Below are 16,392 nucleotides of genomic sequence, written 5' to 3'. Positions count from 1 at the left end.
GGCTCCAGATTAGCATAGGGGAGGGAAAAAAATGGCAATTCAATTTAATCCAAATATTTGACCATGTAGCCAATATTATTCTTAGTTTTTCCAATTTTGCCCCTATCTGTTAGAAATAAGAGATTGTTTTCCTTCCCTCTATTTCTTCCTCCCTGCCTAACTCCCCCTCTGCCACACACACACACAAACACATAAGCATTTACCTGATTGGAATGAGTAACAATTAAAGTCCTCTGCTCTGGGAAATTATGGTAAATATTGGATATGATTTGGACTGCCACATCAGTTTTTCCTGTACCAGGTGGGCCCACAACCTAAAATGGGGATGAATACAGAGCCAATTACTAAATTACCACATTGTTAGAAAATGGAAATTTTAAAGATGAAAAATAAAACAACCAAAATTTAAAAAGTCATTGGAAGGGCTCAATTATAGAATGGACAGAAGAGAGTAAGAGTCAGTGAACTTGAAGAAGAGGGAAGAACACAGTGTAGAAAAAATGTGTGATAAAATAGTGTCTGAATACTCTCCAAATCTGGCAAAAGACATAAACCTACAGATTCAAGAGGCTCAGCAAACCTAAACAGCATAACCCCAAAGAAATCCAAGCCTAGACTCATCATAACCAAACAGACAAAAACTAAAACAAAGAAAAAATCTTGAGAGCAGAGAAAAATGAAACATTACACATACCAAAAGGACATTTCATCAGAAACCAAGGAGTGAGAAGGGAATGTAACAACATTTTTAAAGGGCTGAGAGTAAAGAAATGTCAACCCAGAATTCTACATGCAGTGAAAATAGCTTTTAGGAATGAAGGAAAATGAGACGTCTTCACATAAAGGAAAACTAAGATAATTCACTGCTAGCAGTTTTGCTCTAAAATAAGTGGCAAAAGTAGTTCTTCAGAAAGAAAGGAAATGACACAAGAGGAAACAGAATATCAGGAATGAAGAAAGAGTAAGAAATGGTACTAATCAAGGTAAATATAATAATACACTATTCTTTCCTCTTGAGTTTACAAAAATGTTTTATGGTTGAAAGCAAAAATTCTAACATTGCCTGGTAGCATTTTCAATGTATGCAGATATAACACAAGACAATATAAAAGGGGAAGGTAAAAGAATTTATCTGGAATTAAGGATCCTCCATACAATTTAAAATGATAAAATACTGATTCTAAGTAGACTGAAAAGTTTGGTATGTTCATGGTAACTTCCAGAGCAACCATGAATAAAAAACTATAAAAGAAATAAAGTAAAAATACAAAACACAAAAACCCCATAATAGTTGAATTAAAATGGTACACTAAAAACTGTCAACCCAAAAGAAGGCTGGGGAAACAGAAGAACACAAAACAGAGGGAACAAACAGAAGACAAATAATAAAATGGTAGGCCTAAATCAAAACATACCAATAGTGACATTAAATGTAAATGGTCTAAACACACCAATTAAAAGACAGAGACTGTCAGAATGCATAAAACCACATGCCCCAACTATATGCTGTCTGTAAGAAACTGACTTCAAATATTCTGATAGGCAGGTTATAAGTAAAAGGAGGGAAAAAGATATAACATACAAACATTAATCATAAGAAAGCTAGAGTGGCTATATTAATATCAAAGTAGACCTCAGAACAAAGAAAATTACCAGTGATGAAGAAAGACATTACATAATGATAAAAGGGTCAATTTTAAAAGACATAACACTGAATGTATATGCACTTTGCTGGTTTGAAGCTATTACGGACCCCAGAAGAGTCATGACCTTCTAATCCAATCTTGTAGTGTGGGACCTTTTGATCTAATATTACCATGAAGATGTGACCCTGCCCATTCAGGGTGGGTCCTAATTAGATCACTGGGGTCCTTAACACAGCTGAGAGCCCACAGAGATCCAAACACCTGGAGATGCAGACAGAAATACGTTTGGAGATGCTGAGCTAAGAGATGAAGCCCAAAGTTTGCCCCAGAGAAGCTAAGAGAGGACTCACAGATGCTTAGAGAGAAATGTCCTGGAGAACAAGCAAGAATGCACAGGAGGTGGGAGAGAGAACTAAGAGAGACAGTAGCCCATAGACATTTTGGAGGACGCAATTCTGAAACCAGAACCTGGGAGCAAAGAACCAGCAGATGCCAGTCACGTGACTTCCCAGCTGACAGAGGTGTTCCAGATACCATTGGTTTTTCTTTGGTGAAGGTATCCCCTTGTTGATGCCTTAATTTGGACATTTTCATGGACTTAGAACTATAAATCTGTAACCTAATAAATCCCCTTTATAAAAGCCAATCCATTTCTGGTATTCTGTATAAGGGCAGCTTTAGCAAATTGGAACATGCACCTATCCATAAAGCTTCAAAATACATGAAGCGGAGGCGGGGCAAGATGGCAGACTGGTGAGCTGTATGTTTTAGTTACTCCTCCAGGAAAGTAGGTAAAAAGCCAGGAACTGCGTGGACTGGACACCACAGAGCAATCTGTCTTTGGGCATACTTCATACAACACTCATGAAAACGTGGAACTGCTGAGATCAGCGAAATCTGTAAGTTTTTGCGGCCAGGGGACCCGCGCCCCTCCCTGCCAGGCTCAGTCCCGGGGGAGGAGGGGCTGTCAGCTCCAGGAAGGAGAAGGGAGAATTGCAGTGGCTGCTCTCATCGGAAACTCATTCTACTGATTCAAACTCCAACCATAGATAGACTGAGGCCAGACACCAGAGACTCTGAGAGCAGCCAGCCCAGCAGAGAGGAGACGGGCATAGAAGGAAAACAACACGAGAAGCTCCAAAGTAAAAGCAGAGGATTTTTGGAGTTCTGGTGAACACAGAAAGGGGAAGGGCGGAGATCAGGCCTTGAGGCGCATATGCAAATCCCGAAGCAAGGCTGATCTCTCTGCCCAGGGCACCTTTCCTTAATGGCCCTGGTTGCTTTGTCTATTAGCATTTCAATAACCCATTAGATCTCTGAGGAGGGCCGTTTTTTTTTTTTTTTTTTTTTTTTTAAAATCCTTTTTGCTTTTTCTAAAACAATTACTCTAAGAAGCTCAATACAGAAAGCTTCAAAGAATTGAAATTTGGGCACGTCAAGTCAAGAGCAGAAATAAGAGAGCTCTGAGACAAAAGGCAATAATCCAGTGGCTGAGAAAATTCACTAAACAACACAACTTCCCAAGAAAAGGGGGGTGTCCGCTCACAGCCACCATCCTGGTGGACAGGAAACACTCCTGCCCATCGCCAGCCCCATAGCCCAGAGCTGCCCCAGACAACCCAGTGTGACGGAAGTGCTTCAAATAACAGGCACACACCACAAAACTGGGCGTGGACATTAGCCTTCCCTGCAACCTCAGCTGAATGTCCCAGAGCTGGGAAGGGGGAGCAGTGTGAATTAACAGAGCCCCATTCAGCCATCATTTGAGCAGACTGGGAGCCTCCCAACACAGCCCAGCAGCCCAGAACTGCCCTGGGGGGACGGCACTCACCTGTGACATAGCACAGTCATCCCTCAACAGAGGACCCGGGGTGCACAGCCTGGAAGAGGGGCCCACTTGCAAGTCTCAGGAGCCATACGCCAATACCAAAGACTTGTGGGTCAGTGGCAGAGACAAACTGTGGCAGGACTGAACTGAAGGATTAGACTATTGCAGTAGCTTTAAAACTCTAGGATCATCAGGGAGATTTGATTGTTAGGGCCACCCCCCCTCCCCGACTGCCCAGAAACACGCCCCACATACAGGGCAGGCAACACCAACTACACACGCAAGCTTGGGACACCAATTGGGCCCCACAAGACTCACTCCCCCACTCACCAAAAAGGCTAAGCAGGGGAGATCTGGCTTGTGGAGAACAGGTGGCTCGTGGACGCCACCTACTGGTTAGTTAGAGAAAGTGTACTCCACGAAGCTGTACATCTGATAAACTAGAGATAAGGACTTCAACTGGTCTACAAACCCTAAAAGAACCCTATCAAGGACAGCAAATGCCACGAGGCCAAAAACAACAGAAAATTATAAAGCATATGAAAAAACCAGACGATATGGATAACCCAAGCCCAAGCACCCAAATCAAAAGACCAGAAGAGACACACCTAGAGCAGCTACTCAAAGAACTAAAGATGAACAATGAGACCCTAGGACGGGATATGAAGGAAATCAAGAAGACCCTAGAAGAGCATAAAGAAGACATTGCAAGACTAAATAAAAAAATGGATGATCTTATGGAAATTAAAGAAACTGTTGACCAAATTAAAAAGATTCTGGACACTCATAGTACAAGACTAGAGGAAGTTGAACAACGAATCAGTGACCTGGAAGATGACAGAATGGAAAATGAAAGCATAAAAGAAAGAATGGGGAAAAAAATTGAAAAACTCGAAATGGACCTCAGGGATATGATAGATAATATGAAGCGTCCGAATATAAGACTCATTGGTGTCCCAGAAGGGGAAGAAAAGGGTAAAGGTCTAGGAAGAGTATTCAAAGAAATTGTTGGGGAAAACTTCCCAAATCTTCTAAACAACATAAATACACAAATCATAAATGCTCAGCGAACTCCAAATAGAATAAATCCAAAAAAAACCCACTCCGAGACATATACTGATCACACTGTCAAACATAGAAGAGAAGGAGCAAGTTCTGAAAGCAGCAAGAGAAAAGCAATTCACCACATACAAAGGAAACAGCATAAGACTAAGTAGTGACTACTCAGCAGCCACCATGGAGGCGAGAAGGCAATGGCACGATATATTTAAAATTCTGAGAGAGAGGAATTTCCAGCCAAGAATACTTTATCCAGCAAAGCTCTCCTTCAAATTTGAGGGAGAGCTTAAATTTTTCACAGACAAAGAAATGCTGAGAGAATTTGCTAACAAGAGACCTGCCCTACTGGAGATACTAAAGGGAGCCCTACAGACAGAGAAACAAAGACAGGACAGAGAGACTTGGAGAAAGGTTCAGTACTAAAGAGATTCGGTATGGGTACAATAAAGGATATTAATAGAGAGAGGGAAAAATATGGCAAACATAACCCAAAGGATAAGATGGCCGATTCAAGAAATGCCTTCACGGTTTTAACGTTGAATGTAAATGGATTAAACTCCCCAATTAAAAGATATAGATTCGCAGAATGGATCAAAAAAAATGAACCATCAATATGTTGCATACAAGAGACTCATCTTAGACACAGGGACACAAAGAAATTGAAAGTGAAAGGATGGAAAAAAATATTTCATGCAAGCTACAGCCAAAAGAAAGCAGGTGTAGCAATATTAATCTCAGATAAAATAGACTTCAAATGCAGGGATGTTTTGAGAGACAAAGAAGGCCACTACATACTAATAAAAGGGGCAATTCAGCAAGAAGAAATAACAATCGTAAATGTCTATGCACCCAATCAAGGTGCCACAAAATACATGAGAGAAACATTGGCAAAACTAAAGGAAGCAATTGATGTTTCCACAATAATTGTGGGAGACTTCAACACATCACTCTCTCCTATAGATAGATCAACCAGACAGAAGACCAATAAGGAAATTGAAAACCTAAACAATCTGATAAATGAATTAGATTTAACAGACATCTACAGGACATTACATCCCAAATCACCAGGATACACATACTTTTCTAGTGCTCACGGAACTTTCTCCAGAATAGATCATATGCTGGGACATAAAACAAGCCTCAATAAATTTAAAAAGATTGAAATTATTCAAAGCACATTCTCTGACCACAATGGAATACAATTAGAAGTCAATAACCATCAGAGACTTAGAAAATTCACAAATACCTGGAGGTTAAACAACACACTCCTAAACAATCAGTGGGTTAAAGAAGAAATAGCAAGAGAAATTGCTAAATATATAGAGACGAATGAAAATGAGAACACAACATACCAAAACCTATGGGATGCAGCAAAAGCAGTGCTAAGGGGGAAATTTATAGCACTAAACGCATATATTAAAAAGGAAGAAAGAGCCAAAATCAAAGAACTAATGGATCAACTGAAGAAGCTAGAAAATGAACAGCAAACCAATCCTAAACCAAGTAGAAGAAAAGAAATAACAAGGATTAAAGCAGAAATAAATGACATAGAGAACAAAAAAACAATAGAAAGGATAAATATCACCAAAAGTTGGTTCTTTGAGAAGATCAACAAGATTGACAAGCCCCTAGCTAGACTGACAAAATCAAAAAGAGAGAAGACCCATATAAACAAAATAATGAATGAAAAAGGTGACATAACTGCAGATCCTGAAGAAATTAAAAAAATTATAAGAGGATATTATGAACAACTGTATGGCAACAAACTGGATAATGTAGAAGAAATGGACAATTTCCTGGAAACATATGAACAACCTAGACTGACCAGAGAAGAAATAGAAGACCTCAACCAACCCATCACAAGCAAAGAGATCCAATCAGTCATCAAAAATCTTCCCACAAATAAATGCCCAGGGCCAGATGGCTTCACAGGGGAATTCTACCAAACTTTCCAGAAAGAACTGACACCAATCTTACTCAAACTCTTTCAAAACATTGAAGAAAATGGAACACTACCTAACTCATTTTATGAAGCTAACATCAATCTAATACCAAAACCAGGCAAAGATGCTACAAAAAGGAAAACTACCGGCCAATCTCCCTAATGAATATAGATGCAAAAATCCTCAACAAAATACTTGCAAATCGAATCCAAAGACACATTAAAAAAATCATACACCATGACCAAGTGGGGTTCATTCCAGGCATGCAAGGATGGTTCAACATCAGAAAAACAATCAATGTATTACAACACATTAAAAACTCGAAAGGGAAAAATCAATTGATCATCTCAATAGATGCTGAAAAAGCATTTGACAAAATCCAACATCCCTTTTTGATAAAAACACTTCAAAAGGTAGGAATTGAAGGAAACTTCCTCAACATGATAAAGAGCATATATGAAAAACCCACAGCCAGCATAGTACTCAATGGTGAGAGACTGAAAGCCTTCCCTCAAAGATCAGGAACAAGACAAGGATGCCCGCTGTCACCACTGTTATTCAACATTGTGCTGGAAGTGCTAGCCAGGGCAATCCGGCAAGACAAAGAAATAAAAGGCATCCAAATTGGAAAAGAAGAAGTAAAACTGTCATTGTTTGCAGATGATATGATCTTATATCTAGAAAACCCTGAGAAATCAACGATACACCTACTAGAGCTAATAAACAAATTTAGCAAAGTAGCGGGATACAAGATTAATGCACATAAGTCAGTAATGTTTCTATATGCTAGAAATGAACAAACTGAAGAGACACTCAAGAAAAAGATACCATTTTCAATAGCAACTAAAAAAATCAAGTACCTAGGAATCAACTTAACCAAAGATGTAAAAGACCTATACAAAGAAAACTACATAACTCTACTAAAAGAAATAGAAGGGGACCTTAAAAGATGGAAAAATATTCCATGTTCATGGATAGGAAGGCTAAATGTCATTAAGATGTCAATTCTACCCAAACTCATCTACAGATTCAATGCAATCCCAATCAAAATTCCAACAACCTACTTTGCAGACTTGGAAAAGCTAGTTATCAAATTTATTTGGAAAGGGAAGATGCCTCGAATTGCTAAAGACACTCTAAAAAAGAAAAACGAAGTGGGAGGACTTACACTCCCTGACTTTGAAGCTTATTATAAAGCCACAGTTGCCAAGACAGCATGGTACTGGCACAAAGATAGACATATAGATCAATGGAATCGAATTGAGAATTCAGAGATAGACCCTCAGATCTATGGCCGACTGATCTTTGATAAGGCCCCCAAAGTCACCGAACTGAGCCATAATGGTCTTTTCAACAAATGGGGCTGGGAGAGTTGGATATCCATATCCAAAAGAATGAAAGAGGACCCCTACCTCACCCCCTACACAAAAATTAACTCAAAATGGACCAAAGATCTCAATATAAAAGAAAGTACCATAAAACTCCTAGAAGATAATGTAGGAAAACATCTTCAAGACCTTGTATTAGGAGGCCACTTCCTAGACTTTACACCCAAAGCACAAGCAACAAAAGAGAAAATAGATAAATGGGAACTCCTCAAGCTTAGAAGTTTCTGCACCTCAAAGGAATTTCTCAAAAAGGTAAAGAGGCAGCCAACTCAATGGGAAAAAATTTTTGGAAACCATGTATCTGACAAAAGACTGATATCTTGCATATACAAAGAAATCCTACAACTCAATGACAATAGTACAGACAGCCCAATTATAAAATGGGCAAAAGATATGAAAAGACAGTTCTCTGAAGAGGAAATACAAATGACCAAGAAACACATGAAAAAATGTTCAGCTTCACTAGCTATTAGAGAGATGCAAATTAAGACCACAATGAGATACCATCTAACACCGGTTAGAATGGCTGCCATTAAACAAACAGGAAACTACAAATGCTGGAGGGGATGTGGAGAAATTGGAACTCTTATTCATTGTTGGTGGGACTGTATAATGGTTCAGCCACTCTGGAAGTCAGTCTGGCAGTTCCTTAGAAAACTAGATATAGAGCTACCATTCGATCCAGCGATTGCACTCCTCGGTATATACCCGGAAGATCGGAAAGCAGTGACACGAACAGATATCTGCACGCCAATGTTCATAGCAGCATTATTCACAATTGCCAAGAGATGGAAACAACCCAAATGTCCTTCAACAGATGAGTGGATAAATAAAATGTGGTATATACACACGATGGAATACTACGCGGCAGTAAGAAGGAACGATCTGGTGAAACATATGACAACATGGATGAACCTTGAAGACATAATGCTGAGCGAAATAAGCCAGGCACAAAAAGAGAAATATTATATGCTACCACTAATGTGAACTTTGAAAAATGTAAAACAAATGGTTTATAATGTAGAATGTAGGGGAACTAGCAGTAGAGAGCAATTAAGGAAGGGGGAACAATAATCCAGGAAGAACAGATAAGCTATTTAACGTTCTGGGGATGCCCAGAAATGACTATGGTCTGTTAATTTCTGATGGTTGTAGTAGGAACAAGTTCACTGAAATGTTGCTATATTATGTAACTTTCTTGGGGTAAAGTAGGAACATGTTGGAAGTTAAGCAGTTATCTTAGGTTAGTTGTCTTTTTCTTACTCCCTTGCTATGGTCTCTTTGAAATGCTCTTTTATTGTATGTTTGTTTCTTTTTAACTTTTTTTTTCATACAGGTGATTTGAAAAAAGAAGGGAAAGTTAAAAAAAAAAAAAAAAAAAATAAAAAAAAAGAAAAAAGACAAAAAAGGGGAAAAAAAAAAAAAAAAAAGATGTAGTGCCCCCTTGAGGAGCCTGTGGAGAATGCAGGGGTATTCGCCTACCCCACCTCCATGGTTGCTAACATGACCACAGACATAGGGGACTGGTGGTTTGATGGGTTGAGCCCTCTACCATAAGTTTTACCCTTGGGAAGACGGTTGCTGCAAAGGAGAGGCTAGGCCTCCCTGTATTTGTGCCTAAGAGTCTCCTCCTGAATGCCTCTTTGTTGCTCAGATGTGGCCCTCTCTCTCTGGCTAAGCCAACTTGAAAGGTGAAATCACTGCCCTCCCCCCTACGTGGGATCAGACACCCAGGGAAGTGAATCTCCCTGGCAACGTGGAATATGACTCCCGGGGAGGAATGTAGACCCGGCATCGTGGGACGGAGAACATCTTCTTGACCAAAAGGGGGATATGAAAGGAAATGAAATAAGCTTCAGTGGCAGAGAGATTCCAAAACGAGCCGAGAGATCACTCTGGTGGGCACTCTTACGCACACTTTAGACAACCTTTTTTAGGTTCTAAGAATTGGGGTAGCTGGTGGTGGATACCTGAAACTATTAAACTACAACCCAGAACCCATGAATCTCGAAGACAGTTGTATAAAAATGTAGCTTATGAGGGGTGACAGTGGGATTGGGAATGCCATAAGGACCAAACTCCACTTTGTCTAGTTTATGGATGGATGTGTAGAAAAGTAGGGGAAGCAAACAAACAGACAAAGGTACCCAGTGTTCTTTTTTACTTCAATTGCTCTTTTTCACTCTAATTATTATTCTTCTTATTTTTGTGTGTGTGCTAATGAAGGTGTCAGGGATTGATTTAGGTGATGAATGTACAACTATGTAATGGTACTGTAAACAATCGAAAGTACAATTTGTTTTGTATGACTGCGTGGTATGTGAATATATCTCAATAAAATGATGATTAAAAAAAAAAAAAAAAAAAAAAAAAAAAAAAATACATGAAGCAAAAACAGAACTGAAAAAAGAAACAAATTCACAATTATATTTGGAGATGTCAATATCCCTCTCTTAGTAATCAACAGAAATAGAAGACAGAAGATCAGCAATGAAAGAGGAGAAATGAACAATATCATCAACCAAATGGATCTAATTGATATTTATAGAACACTCTACCAAAAAACAGCACAATACATTTCTTTTCAAGGGCACATGAGACATTCACCAAGAAAGATCATAACCTGGGTCATATAACACACCTGAACAAATTTTAAAAAGAAAACACATAAAATGGAAATCATACAAAGTATGTTCTCTGACAACAATGGATTAAGATTAGAAATTGGTAAGAGGAGGTGTGCCGGTTTGAAACTTATGGGCCCCTAGAAAGGCCATGTTCTTTTAATCCAGTCTTGTGGATGGGGATTTATTGTGGTTGAGACCTTTGATTAGGTTGTTTCCATGGAGATGGGATCCACCCAACTGTGGGTGAGCCCTTTTGATTAGATTATTTCCATGGAGGTATGACCCCATCCATTCAGGGTGGGTCTTAATTAGATCACTGGAGTTCTTTAAGAGAGCTCACAAATAGAAGGAGCTCTGAGAAGCTGAGAGAAACATTTTGGAGAGACGTTAAGAGCTGACAAGACACAGACTCTTGGAGACACTCAGAGATGCAGACAGAAGAACGTTTGGAGATGCTAAGCTAAGAGATGAAGTCTAGAGTTTCCCCCGGAGAAGCTGAGAGGACTCCCAGATGTTTAGAGAGAAACTCCCCAGGAGAACCAAGCAGAGAGAAGCTAAGAGAGACAGAAGCCCAAGACATTTTGGAGAAAGCCATTTTAAAACCAGAACCTGAGGGCAAAGGATCAGCAGATGCCAGCCATGTGCCTTCCCAGCTGACAGAGGTGTTCCAGACACCAAAGGCCTTTCTTCAGTGAAGGTATCCTCTTGCTGATGCTTTATTTGGACACTTTTATGGCCTTAGAACTGTAGATCTGTAACCTAATAAACCCCCTTATAAAAGCCAATCCATTTCTAGTATTTTGCATAACGGCAGCTTTAGCAAATCTGAACAGGAGGTAATAAGAAAATCTTCAAACGCTTGGAAATTAAATATTATGATAACACTTCTAAATCAAGAGTCAGACTTTTTCTTTAAAGGGCCAGATGGTAAATATTTTAGGCTTTGAGGGCCATATAAACTGTTTACAAATACTTAATTATGCTGATACAGCACAAAAGCAGCCATAGACATACATAAACAAATGGGAATGGCTGTGTTCCAATAAAACTTACGAATACTGAAATAAGCAGGAAGATTTCCATAAGCCTAAAATACCACAATTACTAAAAAACACTTAAAATATGGTTGGGTTTTTGTGTTTCAAATAGAATGTAACTAAAAATGCTTACTTCTAATCTTAATCCATGTAAGAACATATGTAACAATAATTCTCTTACCATGGTCAGCCCAGGCTGCATTCCAGCACGAATGGCCTCTATCTGGGTATGAGTGAACTGAATTGTATTACTATAAATAAAAGAGTAGATAAAAAAGTTGATTAAAAATACAAATAGAAGACATTTAGTAAAAATTGAGATAACAATGATCAAAGGTCTAAGCATCTCTCTAAATTTCTCCCTGTTTTCTCAATCTCTTCTGAATGATCCCCTTAGACCCCCCACTGCCCCATAGGCCAAGTGAAATAGAATGAATCCACCAGAAAGATTAGTTATTTCTCAATACTCTCAATCCATCTCAGATCTCATCTGAAGTATCAAATCTCTAGTTCTCACTGTAATACAAAATATAATGATACTTTATTAGTTATGGCACACATGTACGAGGGCTGCTGCTAAATGTAACACAGGGTCTTGAAGTAAGAAACCCTGTGCTCAAATTAAGGTAGCCCTCTATTTTTTTTCCCTCATAATACCTAAAAATGTTTCTTTTTTAAATATTATAACTACAGAATGGCCAGAAATATCTAAAATATTCAACTGACTGAGAGAATAAAAAGAAGAAACAGGGTTCAGAAACAAGAGCTTCCTGGGGTTTACAAAGAATCAGATAATTTTTAAAAATTACAAAAAATATATTATTCATTATTACAATTAGCATAGGTAGTAAAGTTACCGTTTGGGTTGGTTGTAAGGATAAGGACCTCTATTAGGAATAACATGAGGTTCAACAATTAATGTTTTTGCCTCTTCAATGTCTTCGTCTTCCCCATCTGCATCTTTCCTTTTCTTCCCTTTCCCACTTCTTACTGGGAAGGTTATCCTATAAGACCAAAATCTGTGTTCATTTTTTATAACTAACGATTTACTGAGCACCTATTTGCAAGACAATGTATGGAAAATAATCGGATGAGTAAGAAACATTTTTTGCCTAAAGGAACCCACTATCAGTGCATAAACTCTGAAAAAAGGAGATTTACAAGCATTAAAAAATTATGAATAGTGTCAAGAGTGTTCACATTAGAAAAGGTCATCTAAAGAAACAAAGAAAAAACATTTAAATACTTATGTCACATGCATTGTAAAGTGCTTTATACACTGTCCCTCATTTGATCAGAAAAGGCTTCATTGGAGAGGTAGTGTGTAAGATGAGTCGATAAGAATTTAGACATACAAAGAGGGGAACAGAAGACATTCCAGGAAGAAAGAAGCAACAGCAGATACTCAAGTACAAGTAGCACAGTTTTATTGTAGTGTAGGGTATAATAGAGAAAAACTGAAATATTAAGTTTTTAGACAGAGGTTATTAGTCTGGGGACAGGGATACTTAGGAGGTGACTATCTATATATACCTGAGGGAAGTCAATGACCTACCTAAAACCACTTTTTAAGAGATCATCCAGTCTTTCTTCACATTCTAAAAGATAGGCAATGCAAAAAGATGCTAAGAATCAAAGGGGCTAAGAGATCAACCCTTATTTTGGTAAACAATAGGAACAATCAGCTTTTTGACTAAGGAGTAGAATGGCTCTAGCAGTAGACCTGTAATGGGTTTGACTAAAGAGGTAAGAGGCAAGAAAGACACCATCATCATAAATGCTAAAGGTGTTATGAGCCTAGAGAAGTAGCAGTCAGGAATAACATTCTATCTTAAGACAGAATCTACGAGACATGGCTGGAGTTATGGAAATAAAAAAATTAAAAAATAATGCTATTTCAAGATGGGGTAACTACAAGAATGGTTTTTGCCATTAATAAGATTAGGGGAAGTTGAAGGATGACTAGGTGTGGGTGATACAAAGGATTTATTTTTTAATATGTAGAATTATTATATTTATATTTAACAGCCAGTTGAGAGCTGTGTGTTTCAATTTCAAACTAAGAAAGTTAAGCCCACAGGTGTACTGAGTGCTTTGTTACTAATCCATATGAAGGAATTCAGGGAACAGCAACCAATCACTGCAAGTATCATCTATTTCTACTCAAATTTTAAAACCAAAGATCATTTAACGTTAAACATAACTATATTGTGAATATTTAAAATTTGTGAAAGCAAGATTTTAAAAAAGCGAATTTTTCTAGAAACAAACAAGTTCAACATCAAATCGTCATGTGTGTGAGGAAATACACCATGCAAAAAGGAGGGGTGACCTCATAAGATGCAAAGACATATTTCTTCAGCCAAAAGCTACAAATATACAGCACTCTTCAGGCAATAAGCATTTGCTGACATCTTATAAGACATGATGCTACTTTTATTGTGGTCTTAAAATAGCTTTTGCGCTAAGAATTAGAAATAAATAGATTTGAATAATATACATTTATCCCAGTTATTGTATGTTGAGAGTAGGGATTACCAAAACAAAATCCAGATACAATACTCAAAACTTACTTTAACTAACAGTCCTGATGGTCTAATGCTTAAAATGAATATATCCAGTTCTGACTTTACCTGAAAGGGGGTATCTGTAGAGCTGAGTCATCCACAGTTACTTTAACATCATGACCAGGAAAGCTGGCTTTTAAATGCTCAATGGAGAGAAACGTATCATTAAAATCAAGTGTGGCAATCTGATTGGGCATTTTTGAATAATGTGCACTGCTCGGATCCCCATAACCTAAAATGATGTCATGCAGCCAGTCAGGTACCACACAATCTGTATTCATCAGGTTCCGAATAGTCTCCAGCACAGCCTGTCAGTCAAAAGAAAAGAACTGGGTCAACAAGACCTCTCAAACATTTGCACTTCTATGGAATGCAGAGCTGGCAGCACTAATCCAGCATTCCAGAGTGTTTCAGGGCAGGAAGCTATTTTCTGCTGACAGGTGCTTGGCTGGACTGAATCAACAACTATATTTTCAGCTGATACCATACACTGAGTTAAACAAAAGACCAAACTTGGCAAGAACAGTTTATCCACTAGGAGTCCATTTAGACAGAATGCCATAAATGAGTTAACCAATTGATTCCTATCGGGTAGGATGAAAATCTGACTTTGGTTTACATGATGGTTAGTAAGAAAACAACATATAACCAATCCTTAAAGAAAATGCTTCCTCTTAGAAACTCTTAGAGTTTCCCCACTTTATATCCTATGATTACTCAATGCTAAGATTACATACAACCACAAGCACATTAATGTATGCTGCAGTTGTGAAACATACCTCAATTTAGAAATAGTTAAACTAGCATTGTTAGAAATAGTAAATAAAAAGTAAAGTGGACAAAATGATAAAAATGAAGGAAATTTCAGAATGAAAGAATCAACAGAATAAAATGTTATTAGAGTAGTTAATACATATACTATCAAAAGTCATTACCAAAAGTCAAGGCAAATTCTTAGGACTTCAGCAAAGTGATCTAGGCTACATATGGAAATCGGGAGGCTAGGTCATTATAATTAATCAACTAACTATTTTTATATCATAAGTACTAACAATCCAACTTTAAAAAATAAACTTTTAAATATAAAACTTAAAAGGTATATATTTTTAATCCCACTCTTAATCACATTGCCTGGTTTTTATTTCTTGTACTTATTACTATCTGAAATTCTCTTGTTTATGTATTGGTTACTTGTATATTATCTGTCTAATCCCCATATAATTTCCAAAAGTGCAGGGATCTAGAACAGTTTAAATGTGGGATAGGTGAATGGATGGAGAGGTAAATGAGTATGTTCACATAACATGGTGAACAAAATGAGGGCTCTACCCTCTGGGGAAATTACAATTCTAGTAGAGAGTTAAAATATGTCCTTAACTACAATACAAAGCAGCAGAATGTGACAAATAGTAAGGAATATTACAAAATACAATGGGAACACAATCACAGTAGGTGAGAGGAGATGGATGCAGGAGAGAAGTTTTGGGATTAGGAAAGGCTTCATGAGGAAGTGGCATTTAAATTTTATTCAAGTAAAGGATTCGTGAAGGAGTTTTGATTCATTTCATCATTAATGGAAAGCCACGTAAGTTTTTTAAGAGGCAGAGTGAAATGATCAGTGTTACATGCAGGATGAAAGAAATCTATGAAAAACAGGTAAATGACTATGAGGAGACTAAGGGTGATGACAGAGGAGGCTAATTACAGCTGTCCAGGCAAGTAATAAAGGATCCACATTAGGACAGGCTGCACAATCTGAAAAAGACACAAGGAAAGAAATAAGGGACACTGACCAGATACATAATGAAACATGCATTCTTCTTTTCCAAAGCATAAAGGAGTTAATTATTCCCCTTTCTTGGGATCAGAACCTGAATGCCTCCTTTGAACTGCAATGCCACTTTTATCTGCATCAAATGGTTTTTGGCACATCCTAACCTTCCATGGTAGTTATTTGTTTATATTTCTAACCTCTTATTAGTCATCTATGCTTCCTAAATATAGAAACTATATCTTACTCATCTTTATAAGTTCCATGTATTTTATCATAATACCAGATACACAGTAGGCTCTCAATAAAATGGTCAAATAAAGAACAGCAGGCTCTCAATAAAATGGTCAAATAAAGAACATAAGGAACTTAAAAAAAATTTTTTAGTGAAATGACTGAAATCCAACATTTACTGAGAACAGATCAAACATAAAACTATCCTAGGTACTGTAAAACTTGAAAACTCTTAAGACTTCTCCTTTCCTCATTTACTCAGTAAATATTTATTAAGCACAAACTATGTACC

The 16,392-nt window shown here is 37.7% G+C and overlaps 1 protein-coding gene across 1 annotated transcript in view; it reads right to left on the bottom strand.

The window, feature by feature from the left end:
• AQR (aquarius intron-binding spliceosomal factor) overlaps positions 1–16,392 on the bottom strand; it is a 133,330-nt gene that overhangs the window by 39,226 nt on the left and 77,712 nt on the right. Inside the window, exons 20-23 of the mRNA XM_037834363.1 lie at positions 14,162–14,403; positions 12,386–12,532; positions 11,710–11,779; positions 204–314 (exon numbers count right to left, since the gene is read on the bottom strand). Of these exons, the coding sequence (XP_037690291.1) occupies positions 204–314; positions 11,710–11,779; positions 12,386–12,532; positions 14,162–14,403 (570 nt within the window). The remainder of the gene's footprint in view (positions 1–203; positions 315–11,709; positions 11,780–12,385; positions 12,533–14,161; positions 14,404–16,392) is intronic.

Source organism: Choloepus didactylus, chromosome 4 (assembly GCF_015220235.1).
Source record: "Choloepus didactylus isolate mChoDid1 chromosome 4, mChoDid1.pri, whole genome shotgun sequence".
NCBI classification, from domain to species: domain Eukaryota; kingdom Metazoa; phylum Chordata; class Mammalia; order Pilosa; family Megalonychidae; genus Choloepus; species Choloepus didactylus.
Note: the sequence above shows the minus strand (reverse complement) of the source record. Positions and strands in the feature narration are given on the sequence as shown.